This window comes from Monodon monoceros, unplaced genomic scaffold (assembly GCF_005190385.1).
Source record: "Monodon monoceros isolate NGI ecotype Baffin Bay Population unplaced genomic scaffold, NGI_Narwhal_1 Super_Scaffold_1, whole genome shotgun sequence".
Classification (NCBI taxonomy): domain Eukaryota; kingdom Metazoa; phylum Chordata; class Mammalia; order Artiodactyla; family Monodontidae; genus Monodon; species Monodon monoceros.
The window spans coordinates 20,291,573-20,308,321 of NW_021703765.1; the positions used below are offsets into that span (position 1 = coordinate 20,291,573).

A 16,749-nucleotide genomic window follows, 5' to 3' on the forward strand; every position below is an offset into this window, starting at 1 on the left:
TACTTTAAAACTTATTGGCCACTTGTGCCTACAAGAGACTAGAAAAATAATTAAGATGTGGAACAAGAGATAAGCAAATGCTAGATATAATCAATTTACACTTACGTAAAGGGGAAAAGGAGTCCTATATAAATCATCTATTATTTTCATACTAGTACTACTATTACTCAGAAGAAAATATTTTCCCCAAATCACACGTGATTCAAATATAATTGACTTTTTCTTTTCACATTTATGTTCTTCAGGGCAGATATCAGATTCTAACGAAAAGTAATTGTGACAAGAGACCACAGAGATACTTTTTAAAAACAATCAAAACTTTTCTCACTTCCTCTCATATAAGTCAAACTCCATCTCCTGCTTTTCTATTTAGGATTCATCTTTGCAAGGTTAACTCTAACCCAGGGTGCTAAATTTTCTCTCAACAGAAATTCAGTGCTTGCCATAAATGTAACAGTGGGACCATTCTGCGTGGGAAGGGGGTATATTGGTCTAACAGAGAGCACGATAATGCATATTCCACTGATTTGCTATGTGCTGGGAGTAGGAACATTCAGAGCAGCTTTTTCCTACTATTTTCACCATTCTTAGAGAGATCTTTAAACTGGGTTATTTTTTGTGCACTTGGTCATCAACTCAGATGAATGATTTTGTTTACAAAGAGTTTTTAACTGCCAACAAATTTTATACGCTTTCTTGTAAAAATGTAAAGATCTTACCTATAATCACTAAATTACATGTTGTCACTCCCTCTTAATTTTACAAGTAATTTGAGTTTGATGTAAAATTTAGAACCTATCAATTTGACCAACTCTATACCAGAGGTGATTGAATATGGGACCAAGTAGTATAACATGTGACAGGATCCTTTTAAGTAATGTTAGATGAAGGAAAAGAACAATTTCCCAAATATATTAACACACTCGGGCACTGGCAATAATTCTTGGGAATTCCTTTTGTTCCCAGTAATTGATCTGATTTCACTGTCAATATGAAAATCTGAGTAAAATCCATGGAGAGTGTGTGACTGGAGAGGCTGTACAAAATATATTTCTTGGTAGCTGAAAATATTATTAAGTAAAACAGTTAACTTAAAAAGTAATAGCAAAAAACAGTTAAAAGGAATCCAGAAACAACTGGAAACCCACTTATTGAGAAGCCTGGGCATGTTGTCACCCAAACGGCTAATAATGTAACTTTTTATCTGGTTCAGTTACTTAAAAAAAATGTTTGTGAGTTTTCTTTCTCTCTATGCATACTTTTTCTAAATACAATTTCAAAAATTGGGAGTTACCTGCCTGTGGAAATTCCAAATTCACTTCAGTTAAGGAAACTATGTGATGTTGTTTTAATTATTTTTGAACTGAAATAATACATTCTGCTAATTAACTATTCCAGCTTGAATTTGTCTAGCACTAATATTTAATTTACCTAAGTGAATACACACTAACTGCCAATTATTTATCATTAGTCGTTTTACAAATATTACCGTTCAGTAGATATTGGCCTTACGAAAATATTTTAAGTATAAACAAGCAGGAACAGCTAGGTGATTAATGGAAACATAAACCCTGGGTGGACATTTCTGTGTATTGTATCATTTCTATTACTCCCTGTGTGACGCTCTAGCCATGTTCTCTTAAGCAGAGGGATGGTATGTGGACCCAGAAATAAACTTGAACACAGGATCATTAAAGATAATACTACTCATGTAGACAACCTGCTACTGTTAGTGAAACTTAACATTCAGATGCTTAGTATCTGTCAATAGTTGGAAAGTATTCTTGTTGAAAAGCATGTTTTCCTGAAATCTACAACAGGAGGCCTTATGAGACATGATGCAGACAAGGAGGTTCTGTTGACAGGTGCCCAAAGCAGGAGACAACTATACAAGCCGTGGACTCTAAACCAATACTCATGACACTGACTATAACCAGCATTTCCAAACACTCCCTTCTTTGAAGAATATAACATCCTGAAAAAATGAAACTCATAAACTAGTCTTTTTCTCCTTTAGCATTCTACTAATTAACCTTAGTGGTAAAAGAATGGAATCCTAATAGATCAGTCTACAAATCATGGTAATAAATTCCTATCTACCTGAGAGTTGATGGATAACTCTGATTTACCTCCATTTTCCTTTGTGTAAAACCATCCCTGTTTCTCTACACAAATCGGCTTTTAGCAAATGAATGGAAGGAGGATAAAATACTGCAAGTCAAACTGGTACCTGATTCATGAAATGAAAGCTTTCTGGCTTCAAAATGAACAAAAGTAATGCCCTAAAGAAAAGTTGACCTAACTTTGTTTTTATGTATTAAAAGAAGCTCATTGTAGAGGAAAAGCACACGTGATTTATGAGTTTTCTCTGTCGAGCTATAGAACTTTAATCCAGAGTTCATGAAAGGGTGCAAGAGCAGCTTGAAAATTATGCTGAGCTTAATTATACTTAATGTGAATTATTCAGAAGTGCAGACAGAGACTAAAAATTTATTTCATACAAAGAAGCTTGACATTTTAATTGGTCCTTCAGAATGGAGACAAAACAATTTCCTCTCAAGAAAATTTACATCCTCCCTATCAGAGCCGAAACCTCAGCCAAGCAGAACTTCATTAATAAGATTAATTATCACACTGATGTCTGCTTCATCAGGTGTATGGCCCAGGTGAAAAGAGGGATAGAAAATAATGACTGACATTTCTAACAGGTAAGATTGATTCAGGGAGGGAAAAATGACAGGTTAAACCACCATACCTTGGTCATTAGCCATTTTGTCAGGGTGTTCCACTGTGGGGAAAGAGAAATATTATTAGATTTTGGTAGTTTCCATCAAGAAAGCTGACATTTCAAATCAACAGTTTTGTTAGCGAGTTCTCATATCAAGGCCAATGCCCTATTGAAAACAAATTGATAAGGAGTTTGGTTAATGTGATTATTTTGATTAAATTAGTCATAGAAAGAAATGGAAAATAATTGTTCTGCTGTATAAATGTGTTCTAAAAGTGTTATTTGTAACATTCCTCTAAACATAAACTCAAAATGATCATCATGCAAGTTTAAATAAGGATACAATTTACAGTAAAATAAAGTGCATGTCATTACCAAGTAATTATCACCTGTATATTTTAAACAAGTTAAGGAAGCTATTTTCTTGTATTCATTTTAAATTCTTCAACAAGAAAAGTTTACCAATTCTCACATGAATAGGGTAAAATAATAAAATATCGTAGTTTAATCTAAATTCTTTGATTTTAAACCTTGTGAAGAAAAGTCTTGAATTGTTCACAACTTGTCTATAGATAAAGATGAAGCATTTGTGAAACGTTACCTAGTTACATTTCTTGCTCTCACAAAATGAATAACCAGTTTCCTTTCAATTGCTCATTTGGAATGAAACCTGATTTAGACATGAAGTCCTAAAACCTGATTTAGACATGAAGATTGGCTCACTTTTCTCCTGCCTCCCCCCACCCCCACCCCGCCCGCTTCTACTCTGTCATTAAGGGCTGTCATGCAGGTTGAGGCTGAATGCTTTTTTGTGTGCATTCTTGGCAAACTTTCGGATTAGCTGTTACCAAATCTAGCTTTCGAATAGCTCAGTCATCAGAATTCAAAAGTCTACTATTTATTAGCATACTTTTCCTAGGAGGATTGAGAAATAGACTATCTAGTTATTCTAAGCCTCTTCTTTAGTATGTCCAAGCAAATGGGTAAAAATGTCAATCAGATTCCTGTTTCTAATTTTTCGGCTGTTTGCCATCATGTTTTATTAAGTTTTTGGCCAGATATATGGTCATAATGTGGTAACATATTTAAGAGCCAAGTATCCTTTAAAATAACACACATCAGACGTTAAATATACATCTTTAAATATCAGCTATAGAACATCTGAATTATTTTCAATGGCTAAATAATAGAGGCTCTTGAAATCATTCATCCTCCAGAAAAATAATACTGTGCTGTAAAACGGAAAGGACTTATATGCAGATCATTATGAGGTAGTTACCATTCTTGGGTCTTAGTATTTTTCTGTATAAACATATAATTGTCCTTAAATTGAGCAGTAATTTTTACACTTGCAAGCATGTAAAGTTTTTCTAGTAATCATACCACAAGATATTTTTTTCATGTTGCTACCCTGTGTCCTTAAAAAAAAAAATTAATTTTGTTTGAGCTTTTCTTTCTTGCCATATCAAAATTTCTTTTAATATGTAAGGACAATAGTTCCTGAAAGGAAATATTTAAAGTTGGCAATAGTATGCTATCCACATAATACAATGCTTTTTAATTTTTATTCCCTTACATAAAAAGGCTAAAGTGTTTCATTATATTTTGAATAGAGCCCATATACATGAAATCCGTACAAAATTCCAAAAGAGTTGTAAATGAAAAAAAGTCAAGTTAAATATGTCCGCTTTGCGCTGATGGCAGAAAATGTAATAATGTATCTTTCTTTGACATGTTGGCTTTCAGCATAAAAAGATAAATTTTAATTAATTAATTAATTTTATCTTTTTTTTTGTTTCCAATTTTTTTCCAATTATTTAAGAAATAATTGACGTACATCACTGTACAAGTTTAAGATACACAACATGATGATTTGATTTACACATATGGGGAAATGATGACCACAACAGCTTTAGTTAACATCTTCATCTCATATAGGTACAGTAAAAAGAAAGGAAAAAATTGTCTTCATCATAACTCTTGGGATCTACCCTCTTATAAATATCTTGAAATATCAAATATCTTGAACGTTTGTATCTTTTGATTACCTTCCTCGAATTCCTCCTCTCATCACCTCCTACCTTTGGTAACCATAAATCTGATCTTTTTCTATAAGTTTGGTGTTTGTTTATCTGTTTGTTTAGGTCCCATATACAAGTGAGATCATATAGTATTTGTCTTTCTCTCTCTGACTTATTTCACTTAGCATAACACCTTCAAGGTCCATCCATATTGTCACAAACGGTAGGATTTCCCTGTTGTTGTTTTTTTTTTGCGGTACGCGGGCGTCTCACTGTTGTGGCCTCTCCCGTTGCAGAGCACAGGCTCGGGACGCGCAGGGTCAGCGGCCATGGCTCACGGGCCCAGCCGCTCCACGGCATGTGGGACCTTCCCAGACCGGGGCACGAACCCGTGTCCCCTGCATCGGCAGGCGGACTCCCAACCACTGCGCCACCAGGGAAGCCCAGGATTTCCCTGTTTTTTTATGGCTGAATAATATTCCATTATGTACATATAATTATATATAACTTTATTATATATATATAATGGAATATATATACATATATCACAACTTCTTTATCCATCTGTGGACATTTACATTCTTTCCATGTCTTGGCTGTTGCACATAATACTGCTCTGAACATTGGGATGCAGGTATCTTATAGGGTTAGTGTTTTTGTTTCCTTTGGATATATTCCCAGAAGTGGAATTGCTAGGTCATATGATATTTCTATTTTTAATTTTTTGAGGAACCTCCATACTGTTTTCCATAGTGGCTGCACCAACTTACATTCCCCAAACGGTGCACGAGGGTTCCCTTTTCTCTACAGCCAAGCCAGCATTTGTTGTCTCTTGTCTTTTGGATGATGTCCATTCTAACAGGCTTGAGGTGATATCTCATTCTGGTTTTAATCTGCATTTTAATTTCTTTTGAATGTCCACTGTAGTCACGTGCCAACAGAGATGGTTTAAGGCAATTCCTAACACAGACTCCAAAACTATTTTATAACAACTCCATAGGAAAAAACCCCGAAATGACAGGAAATGATTCAAACCTTTCAGAGTCCTGAAAAGGATGGCATCAGAGAGGGGCCCCACTCCTTTCACATTCCGTGCTTGAATTCGAAAGTAATACACAGTGTCAAGGTTGAGATCCATGATTTGATGTGTAAGCCGATCACCACTGATTGTTTCCATAACCCAGTCATCAATTGGAATGTTCTTGTCCAAGGTATAAAACAAGATGTAAGCTGCATGAATAAATGAACACAACTTTGATTACTGTACTGACTACATGCTATACTTCTGCTTCCAAACATCCACGTGCCCCAAGTATAATTTTCAAGGATTATCATATATCCACAATCTATAAAGCGCACTATTCAGTTTGGCAAGTAATGATGTTTTTTTGTATTGCAAAGCTTAGAAAATGAATTGCTTCAATGTACAAAATCTAAAAGTGGAATAAGCCATTAGAAATAAAAATATCTGCCAGATTTAAAAAATGCGAGGTTTCTGCTGCCTATAAATCCTGATTACTGGTTTGTGCTAATATATAGGCATGATGAAAAACATAAAAGACAGATAACAAGTCTGTATCATTTTCACTGTATCCAATAATCAAGATAAGTAATGTTTATTTTGGCTAGTGTTTAAATAATAAAAATAGACTGAAAAGTATAAAATGCCCTATATTTTTAAAGTGTTATAAAAATAAATGATCTTATTTGGTTACTGTAATAACTCTGTGGCGTTGGCAGGGGTACTGTTGCTGTCTTTTCATAGATGATGAAGTTGAGCATGACCCAAGCTCAGTGATAAAAGGGCTAGGATAACATCCTCTGCTACCATACCAAACATCCAACACCATTTCCCCCCGTCCATCCCACCTAGGCAAAAATAAACAAAGAAAGAAAGAAAAAGTATTTCTGGATAACTGTAGGTTATCTAGTTAGTATCTCAAATATTAAAAAATCCATCATTTGATAGTATCATTCATCCTCTGTGTTAGGGGATGAATAATTGTAGTGTATTCAGTGGTGATAGTCTAATATGCACCCAAACAGAGCCAGGTATCCCCGTAAAATATTCATATTCTAACATTATATTTAGCTAATATTTAAGCTAGCTTTTATCTAAAAGCATTAATTCATCACTTTATATTACACTACATATTATATCAGACGATAGTGTAATATAAACTGTAAAATAACTCATTGCAGGTGTCTTTGCTACATGAATGTGGCGTCAGCCTCTACTTCTATCAAATTTCTGCAATGGTATCCGCATCAGATAGGCCGCAAATGTCCCTAGGTCTATTCTTACGCACTGAATACATTCTTTGTAAATAATACTTTTTAAAAAGAATTGTCTTCCTTTGATTCCCCTAGTCCTTCCTTTTGAGTCCCGCTTGTCCCATCCGGACTGGGGACCTTCACGCATAGATATTTCAGTGGTCATGTCACAGGTTCTTTGACTCAGATTCACTTGCCTTCCAAAATAACCATGCGTATTACCTACATCTCAGCACAACTCTTAATTCCACGAGGACTGATTTCCATACTATCCTTATTCCTACTTCCCTCTTACTCCTCACACCTTTCCTTACTTTCTCCATCCAACTCCTACCTGGCCATCCAGGTCTAGTTTAAGCTACATCTAACATATGAAACGTTCCTCTATAGTGAGCTCTCCTTTCTGTACACTTTGTAACCCACTTCAATAAAGTATAAGAGTACTTATACAATTTTGTATCATTTTCACTTAATCCCATAGTGATTTACAGAATTATGCCTGGGTTTGGAGGATGCATTATACACAGTGAACTGGAGATTTTTTCCTTGTGATTCTGTAGGATTAAGCAATGCCACAAACTCCAACACCCAGAAGTCCATTTGTCTTAAATTCAGATCAATGCTGAAAACTTGCATCGATTTTGCTTTGGCTTTCACCTTTTCCCAACTTCATTGTTTTTCAAATCTGCCTAATCATAAGAATTACCTGGGGACTAGGTATAGGTTACAAAACATAGAGCCCAAGAAAGGACATTTTGATTCAACAGGCATGGCAGACAAGTCTTGGATAGCCCCTCAATTATCCCTGCCTCCTGGCAGTTACAGCTTTGTGTAGTCTTTTCTCTCTGAGTGTACATGGGACCTAAGTCTTGCTTTTAACCAACAGAATATGGCAAATGTGATGGACTGTCACCTCCATGATTATGTTACATAAGTTGTAACTTCTGTCTTGCTAGCAGACTCTATAGACTCTCTCCTTTGTTCATTTTGATGAAATAAGTTGCCAGATGGAGAAGACCATGTGGCAAGGAACTAAGGCTGGGCTCTGATCAACAGCCAGTAAGGAACTGAGTCCTGCCAACAACTACGTAAACTTAGAAGCAAATATTTTCCCAGGTAAGCCTCAAATGAGATATCAGCCGAAGCTAACACCTTCATTGCCAGCTTGTAAGAGACCCTAAGGCAGATTACCCAGCTAAGTTGTTCTTGGATTCCTGACTGGCAGAAACAGTGAGATAGCAAATGGGTGTTATTTTAAGCTGCTAAATTTGTGGTGATATTGTTACACAGCAGTAGCTAACAGGTTAATGGTAACCCCAGTAAACTGCACCCCAGTTGATTTCTGTGTTCCAGTAAAGTCAGGAATCACTGCTTTAGTTGATGATGTGAATTTTGCATATTTTGTGTTATATTTGTTGAGATGTTGATGCTGCAGATATGAATATGTAAGATGTGGAGAGCTCAGGGGAAAATAAAAGACTAATCAAGATAAAGAAGTCTACAAAATTTATAAAGGCTATATGGCTCCTCCCTCTGGCTGATATTAAAATTGGAAGACTCTAATTCAAAAGGGATTATAAAATATCATTGGATAAAGGAGTTGTTTCTGACTCATAGATGTCCATTCTTTGATAATTCAGCCCCTGAGATCAACATCAGTACAACCTCCTAATATTCTCTGAGCCAGAAAAGTCTCCATTCTTGTACCCAAAGAACCATATCTACTGAAAAGAAGACCCTGGCACTAGTTATATTGTTCTAGCTTATATTATGTGCATGTCTTATCTCTTCAAAAGAATAAAAATATTCCTTTAGTTCAGGAGCTATATCTTATATTACTTCTTATTCTTCCAAGAAAACTAATAAAACAGTCTTCACACAATAGGTATTGAAACTCACTTATTGAATAAAATCCCCTAGCCTGTAAGTATATAAGTTTTGAATTCATGACATTTAATGAAATTGTTGAAGTTTTCATGGGCTGTTGTAAGTACATGATGAACTTGAAAGTTTGGATAATTGTGCTCCCATCTCAAGTCAGCTACACTTACTCCTGATTTTCTCCATTTACCAAATGAGAATATAGTATTTGCCTTCATGTAATTTTTTTCTATGTGAAGAGTATTCACTGAAGCATTTAAAAGTGACAGTTCTGGCATCAGGTAAGTAAAGGTGAAAGTGCAGGTTCTGACTCCAAATTGTATTTGAGCAATTTCCTGAAATTTATTTTTAAAAGCCTGTCATTGGTTGTAAATTTTAAAACTGAGTTGGAGAATAGAAACAAGAGTACATCACTCAAAACTCTAAAATCTAGCCTTAGAAAAACCATACAACTCCATTTGGATATGTGAGTTTGGCATGTTTTGAGGCTATTAAATCCACTGTTCAAGTCTCACCTTATAGATTTCCATTAAATCACATAGATTGGGACACATTTATAGGTTTCTCACTATCGTTCTGTATCTATATGTTCATTCCTTTGTGTCCAATTCCCTGTCATTCTCCATCCTTTCATCTTACATTTTTTCCACTTTATTCTTATCTCTTACCCACCACCCTGGCCAAATAATGAAGTATCAGTATTATATTCTGTCATAGGTTGTAAGACCTTTTGGGATTATTAATTTACCTGGGCATTCCTACATTGAAATATCATTTGTGTAAATACTTAAAAAATGTAGCATCATACATCTTTCATTTTGACGCTACTTATACAAATAGGTAGTTGTAATTCCAGAAGCAAAGTGTCAGAAAGTAGTCACCACCACCTCTCTTCTCTCTTCTGTCCTTTTCCATACTTCCTCCCACTCATTGGTGATTCCCTTCCGTGAATCAGGTAGGTGGATAAGTACTGGGAAGACTGAGATACATGATGTGGCCCCTCTCAGCAAGGAGCTCAGCCCAGTGAGGGCATCTCATCTTTAAAGAACTGATTCTGATAATCATATATATAGGTCGATATATAAAAAAGGAGGACCTGTTTTCTCCTTTTTTTGTGGTCAAAAATTATAGGTTATGGATTCAGGGAGGCCTGACCTCAAATCACAGTGCTATCATTTACTAGCTTTGCAACCCTGAGCGACTTGAATAATCCAAGTATGTCTTAATTTTCTTATCTGAAAACAAGTTGCTGTGAGATAATGCATTTTAAAAACTTAATATATGAGTGTATTTCTATTACATTATCTTTTACGTAGTAACTACCTAGTAAATGCTAAGGCTTTTATTTATATTAATAAAGCTTAAGAAATACCTTGTTTAGAAGCTAGAACTACAGTTTCAAGTCAAACAATATATTTAATATCAATTTAATGATTATTCTGCTCAACAAATGTTTATTAATTATCTATTAAGTGTCGAAGATATTGTTACTGGGGAGAAAGCATTGAAGAAAATCTGAACCCTGTTCTCCTGCTGCTTTCAGCCTTGTACTATAAGCATTTAGATTTTCTCTTATGATAATATGGAAAGGGGATGGACAGGAAGAAGTCAAGATGACTAAGTTTCCAACTTTTGCTGCTGGGTGAACTGTGGAGGCTTCTAAAAAGATGAGAGTAAGAATGTTTAGACACATGACTCCAGTGTGAGTGCCCAGCTGGGTTCACAATCCCAATGGGCTAACAACCTATTACAGAATATAAGAGTGCATTGTTTGGCCATTTGTGGTGGGTGATAGAGCAAAAAATGGAAGAATGGGAGAGAGGGGGATTGGGGAATAGAACGAGGTGACACTAAGACAGACAAGTGGAAATGTACAATATGAGGGATGTGTGTATTTAGAATTCCTTGGAGGGAGACATAGATTCCAGAGACATGAGATCATGTTCACTGAAGTCCTGGCTATAGTGCAGATACTTTTTCAGAGAAAGTAATGAAGGGAATGAAAAGATCTGCATTCTGGGAAGTAACACTTATTATGGAACAGGTGGAAGAAAAGTATGCTTAGGAGACTGAGAAGTTATAGCCTGGAAGTGGGAAGAAAAGTGGTTAGGTGATTTTACAAAAGTCAAGAGAGAGGAGAATTTCAAGGAAAAGGAATTGGACTAGAGTATCGAATGACACGGAAAAAGAGGGTACAACCTTAGTCATTAGATGGTATTGATAAGGAAACAATCTTTGAGGCTCTAACTCTTATCTGCACAGGTCCTTGATCTCAAATAATGTTAGATGTTGCATTTATTTAGATCAGTGTTTCACAAATCTAACTGTACGTTAAAATCACTTGGGGAGCTTTTACGAAGTACCACTCTCAATCCCTCCTCAGATAAATTAAATCATAAATCAAATGAGCATCATTGATTTGGACCAGTAGAATACTGCTAAGAAGAGAAAAACGCAGTGCAATAGTTAAGACTAGGAGCCTGAGTTTTACATCCCAGCTCTGCTACTTCTTCGTTATTTGACTTTGGGAAAGTTACTTACACTGGAAGGCCCCCAACTCTTTATTTCAAAATGAAATAATAGGAATATATGATCGCTTATAAGACAAAAGTGCCTAGCAGAATGCCAAGCGTGTAGTAAATGCTTAACTCATTTTGAACCATTTTCTTCTGAAAATGTCAGTCTAAATTCCTAAGATGCCAGTATATAATCAAGGAATTTAGGCACTGGACTTACCTGGATCTCCTCTTTCATCCTCTTTTTTGTTTAATTTTTTTGAAAAATATATATATACACACACACATATATATTTATATATATACATTTATAAATATATATATTTATAAATTGATGATCTGGTTCTGTTCAGAGTACAACAGTGAACCCTTGTCCTAGAATGAATTTCAACTGGGAATAATAATCACTAAATTATTTCAGGGCTCACCGGGTATCAGGGACTTTTCTCAGTCCTTTATTATAACAATTCTACAAAAGAAGTTCTAAAGTAAGACTCAGGGAGGTTAAATAACTTGCCCAGGTATCTCCGTCAGAAGCTTGGGTTCATAACCACCCTGTTCTCCTGCTGTGCACATACAGGGATTTAGGAAAACAAAGAAATACAAAAGTAAGATGGGAGTACATCCCTCCACACAGGCACACGTGTGCTCTGACACAATGGAAAACAACTCACATCTTCCGTTGTCCTTTCACAAGAAACTGAGTGTGGAAAATCTGTGCTCTCAGCCTATCGGTCTGATATTTTGAATATTTTATCATCCTACTTTTTGAAGTGATTTGAATGAAAGAATCAAAATATGCATAGAACAGAAGTTGTTTTAAGTGTTCTTTAAAGTTGTTTCAACGGTTTTTAGTGTTTGCTTCCTGTTGAATTGAGTCAAAATATCTCAACTTGATAATCACAACTTGGTTTTAATAAATGAAGCAGTCTTTAAAGGTGAAAAGTATTTCATCCCATACTTTTACTACGCCATTGTACAAGAATGGATTTTTAGTATTGAGAACTATGGAACGTACACCTCTAAATAAAATATGTGGACACAATTTCTTATACATGCACTGTGACATTGGCAGACAGAATTTTATTGCTCAGATTAATTGGCATTTCCTAATATGGGACAGACTTCCACTTTTTCCAATTGAAAAGGAAAATTAAGCTTTTTTTTCAGAGTTGAAAACACATTCTGGGGCCCTGAACCAAGATGGCGGAGTAGAAGGACGTGCTCTCGCTCCCTCTTGCGAGAACACCAGAATCACAACTAGCTGCTGGACAATCATCGACAGGAAGACACTGGAAACCACCAAAAAAAGATACCCCACACCCAAAGACAAAGGAGAAGCCACAATGAGACGGTAGGAGGGGTGCAATCACAGTAAAATCAAATCCCATAACTGCTGGGTGGGTGACACACAGCCTGGAGAACACTTATACCACAGAAGTCCACCCACTGGAGTGAAGGTTCTGAGCCCAACGTCACGCTTCCCAACCTGGGGATCCGGTAACAGGAGGAGGAATTCCTAGAGAATCAGACTTGGAAGGTTAGTGGGATTTGACTGCAGGACTTTGACAGGACTGGGGGAAACAGAGACTCCACTCTTGGAGGGAACACACAAAGTAGTGTGCACATCGGGACCCAGGGGAAGGAGCAGTGACCCAAGGGGAGACTGAGGCAGATCTGGTTCAGTGTTGCAGGGTCTCCTACAGAGCAGGGGGATGGCTGCGGCTCACTGTGGGGACAAGGACACTGGCAGCAGAAGTTCTGGGAAGTACATTTTAGGGTGAACCCTCCCAGAGTCTGTCATTAGCCCCACCAAAGAGCCCAGGTAGGCTCCAGTGTTGGATTGCCTCAGGCCAAACAACCAACAGGGAGGGAACCCAGCCCCACCCATCAACAGTCAAGCAGATTAAAGTTTTACTGAGCTCTGCCCACCAGAGCAACAGTCAGCTCTACCCACCACCAGTCCCTCTCATCAGGAAACTTGCACAAGCCACTTAGATAGCCCCATCCACCAGACGGCAGACAGCAGAAGCAAGAAGAGCTACAATCCTGCATCCTGTGGAACAAAAACCACATTCACAGAAAGACAGACAAGATGAAAAGGCAGAGGGCTATGTACAAAATGAAGGAACAAGATAAAACCCCAGAAAAACAACTAAATGAAGTGGAGATAGGTAACCTTCCAGAAAAAGAATTCAGAATAATGATAGTGAAGATGATCCAGGACCTCGGAAAAAGAATGGGGGCAAAGATCGAGAAGATGCAAGAAATGCTTAACAAAGACCTAGAAGAATTAAAGAACAAACAAACAGAGATGAACAATACAATAACTGAAATGAAAACTACACTAGAAGGAATCAATAGCAGAATAACTGAGGCAGAAGAACGGATAAGTGACCTGGAAGACAGAATGGTGGAATTCCTGCTGCGCAACAGAATAAAGAAAAAAGAATGAAAAGAAATGAAGACAGCCTAAGAGACATCTGGGACAACATTAAACACAACAATATTCGTATTATGGGGGTGCCGGAAGGAGAAGAGAGAGAGAAAGGACCAGAGAAAACATTTGAAGACATTACAGTCAAAAACTTCCCTAACATGGGAAAGGAAATAGCCATCCAAGTCCGGGAAGTGCAGCGAGTCCCATACAGGATAAACCCAAGGAGAAACATGCCAAGACACATAGTAATCAAACTGGCAAAAATTAAAGACAAAGAAAAATTATCGAAAGCAGCAAGGGAAAAATGACAAATAATATACAAGGGAACTCCCATAAGGCTAACAGCTGATTTCTCAGCAGAAACTCTACAAGCCAGAAGGGAGTGGCATGATATACTTAAAGTGATGAAAGGGAAGAACCTACAACCAAGATTACTCTATGTGGCAAGGATCTCATTCAGATTCAATGGAGAAATCAAAAGATTTACAAACAAGCAAAAGCTAAGAGAATTCAGCATCACCAAACCAGCTCTACAACAAATGCTAAAGGAACTTCTCTAAGTGGGAAACACAAGAGAAGAAAAGAACCTACAAAAACAAACCCAAAACAATTAAGAAAATGGTCATAGGAACATACATATCGATAATTAACTTAAACATGAATGGATTAAATGTTCCGACCAGAAGAAACAGGCTTGCTGAACGGATACAAAAACAAGACCCATATATATACTGTCTATAAGAGACCCACTTCAGACCTAGGGACACATAAAGACCGAAAGTGAGGGGATGGAAAAAGATATTCCATGCAAATGGAAATCAAAAGAAAGCTGGAGTAGCAATACTCATATCAGATAAAATAGACTTTAAAATAAAGAATGTTACAAGAGACAAGGAAGGACACTACATGATGATCAAGGGATCAATCAAAGAAGAAGATATAACAATTATAAATATATATGCAACCAACATAGGAGCACCTCAATACATAAGGCAACTGCTAACAGCTATAAAAGATGAAATCGACAATAACACAATAATAGTGGGGGATGTTAACACCTCACTTACACCAATGGAAAGATCATCCAAAATGAAAATAAATAAGAAAACAGAAGCTTTAAATGACACAATAGACCAGATAGATTTAATTGATATTTATAGGACATTCTATCCAAAAACAGCAGATTACACTTTCTTCTCAAGTGTGCATGGAACATTCTCCAGGATGGATCACATCTTGGGTCACAAATCAAGCCTCAGTAAATTTAAGAAAATTGAAATCATATCAAGCATCTTTTCTGACCACAACGCTATGAGATTAGAAATGAATTACAGGGAAAAAAACGTAAAAAACACAAACACATGGCGGCTAAACAACACGTTCCTAAATAACCAAGAGATCACTGAAGAGATCAGAGAGTAAATCAAAAAATACCTAGAGACAAATGACAGTGAAAACACGATGGTCCAAAACCTATGGGATGCAGCAAAAGCAGTTCTAAGAGGGAAGTTTATAGCTATATAAACCTACCTCAAGAAACAAGAAAAGTCTCAAATAAACAATCTAACCTTACACCTAAAGGAACTAGAGAAAGAAGAACGAACAAAACCCAAAGTTAGCAGAAGAAAAGAAATCATAAAGATCAGAGCAGAAATAAATGAAATAGAAACAAAGAAAACAATAGCAAAGGTCAATAAAACTAAAAGTTGGCCCTTTGAGAGGACAAACAAAATTGATAAAACATTAGGCGGACTCATCAAGAAAAAGAGGGAGAGGACTCAAATGAATAAAATTAGAAATGAAAAAGGAGAAGTTACAGCAGACACCGCAGAAATACAAAGCATCCTAAGAGACTACTACAAGCAACTCTATGCCAATAAAATGGACAACCCGGAAGAAATGGACAAATTCTTAGAAAGGTACAACCTTCTAAGACTGAACCAGGAAGAAATGGAAAATATGAACAGACCAATCACAAGGAATGAAATTGAAACTGGGATTAAAAATCTTCCAACAAACAAAAGTCCAGGACCAAATGGCTTCACAGGTGAATTCTATGAAACATTTAGAGAAGAGCTAACACCATTATTCTCAAACTCTTACAAAAAATTGCAGAGGACGGAACACTCCCCAACTCAATATATGAGCCCACCATCACCCTGATACCAAAACCAGACAAAGATACTACAAAAAAGGAAAATTACAGACCAACATCATTGATGGATATAGAAGCAAAAATCCTGAACAAAATACTGGCAAACAGAATCTAACAACTCATTAATAGGATCATACAACATGATCAAGTGGGATTTACCCAGGGATGCACAGATTCTTCAATATACGCAAATCAAACAATGTGATACACCGTATTAACAAACTGAAGGAGAAAAACCATATAGTCATCTCAATAGATGCAGAGAAAGCTTTTGACAAAATTCAACACCAATTTACGATAAAGACTCTCCAGGTAGTGGGCATAGAGGGAACCTACCTCAACATAATAAAGGCCAAATATGACAAACCCACAGCAAACATCATTGTCAATGGTGAAAAACTGAAAGCATTTCCTCTAAGATCAGGAACAAGACAAGGATGTCCACCCTCACCACTCTTATTCAACATAGTTTTGGAAGTCCTAGCCATGGAAGTCAGAGAAGAAAAAGAAATAAAAGGAATACAAATTGGAAAAGAAGTAAAACTGTCACTGTTTGCAGATGACATGATACTGTACATAGAGAATCCTAAAGATGCTACCAGAAAACTACTAGAGCTAATCAATGAATTTGGTAAAGTTGCAGGATACAAAATTAATGCACAGAAATCTCTTGCATTCCTATACCCTAATGATGAAAACTCTGAAAGAGAAATTAAGGAAACTCTCCCATTTAC

The 16,749-nt window shown here is 36.5% G+C and overlaps 1 protein-coding gene across 1 annotated transcript in view; it reads right to left on the reverse strand.

Annotated features, from left to right (window-relative positions):
* DCC (DCC netrin 1 receptor) overlaps positions 1-16,749 on the reverse strand; it is a 1,166,576-nt gene that overhangs the window by 111,038 nt on the left and 1,038,789 nt on the right. The window contains 2 exon segments of the mRNA XM_029216808.1: positions 2,756-2,788; positions 5,785-5,979. Of these exon segments, the coding sequence (XP_029072641.1) occupies positions 2,756-2,788; positions 5,785-5,979 (228 nt within the window).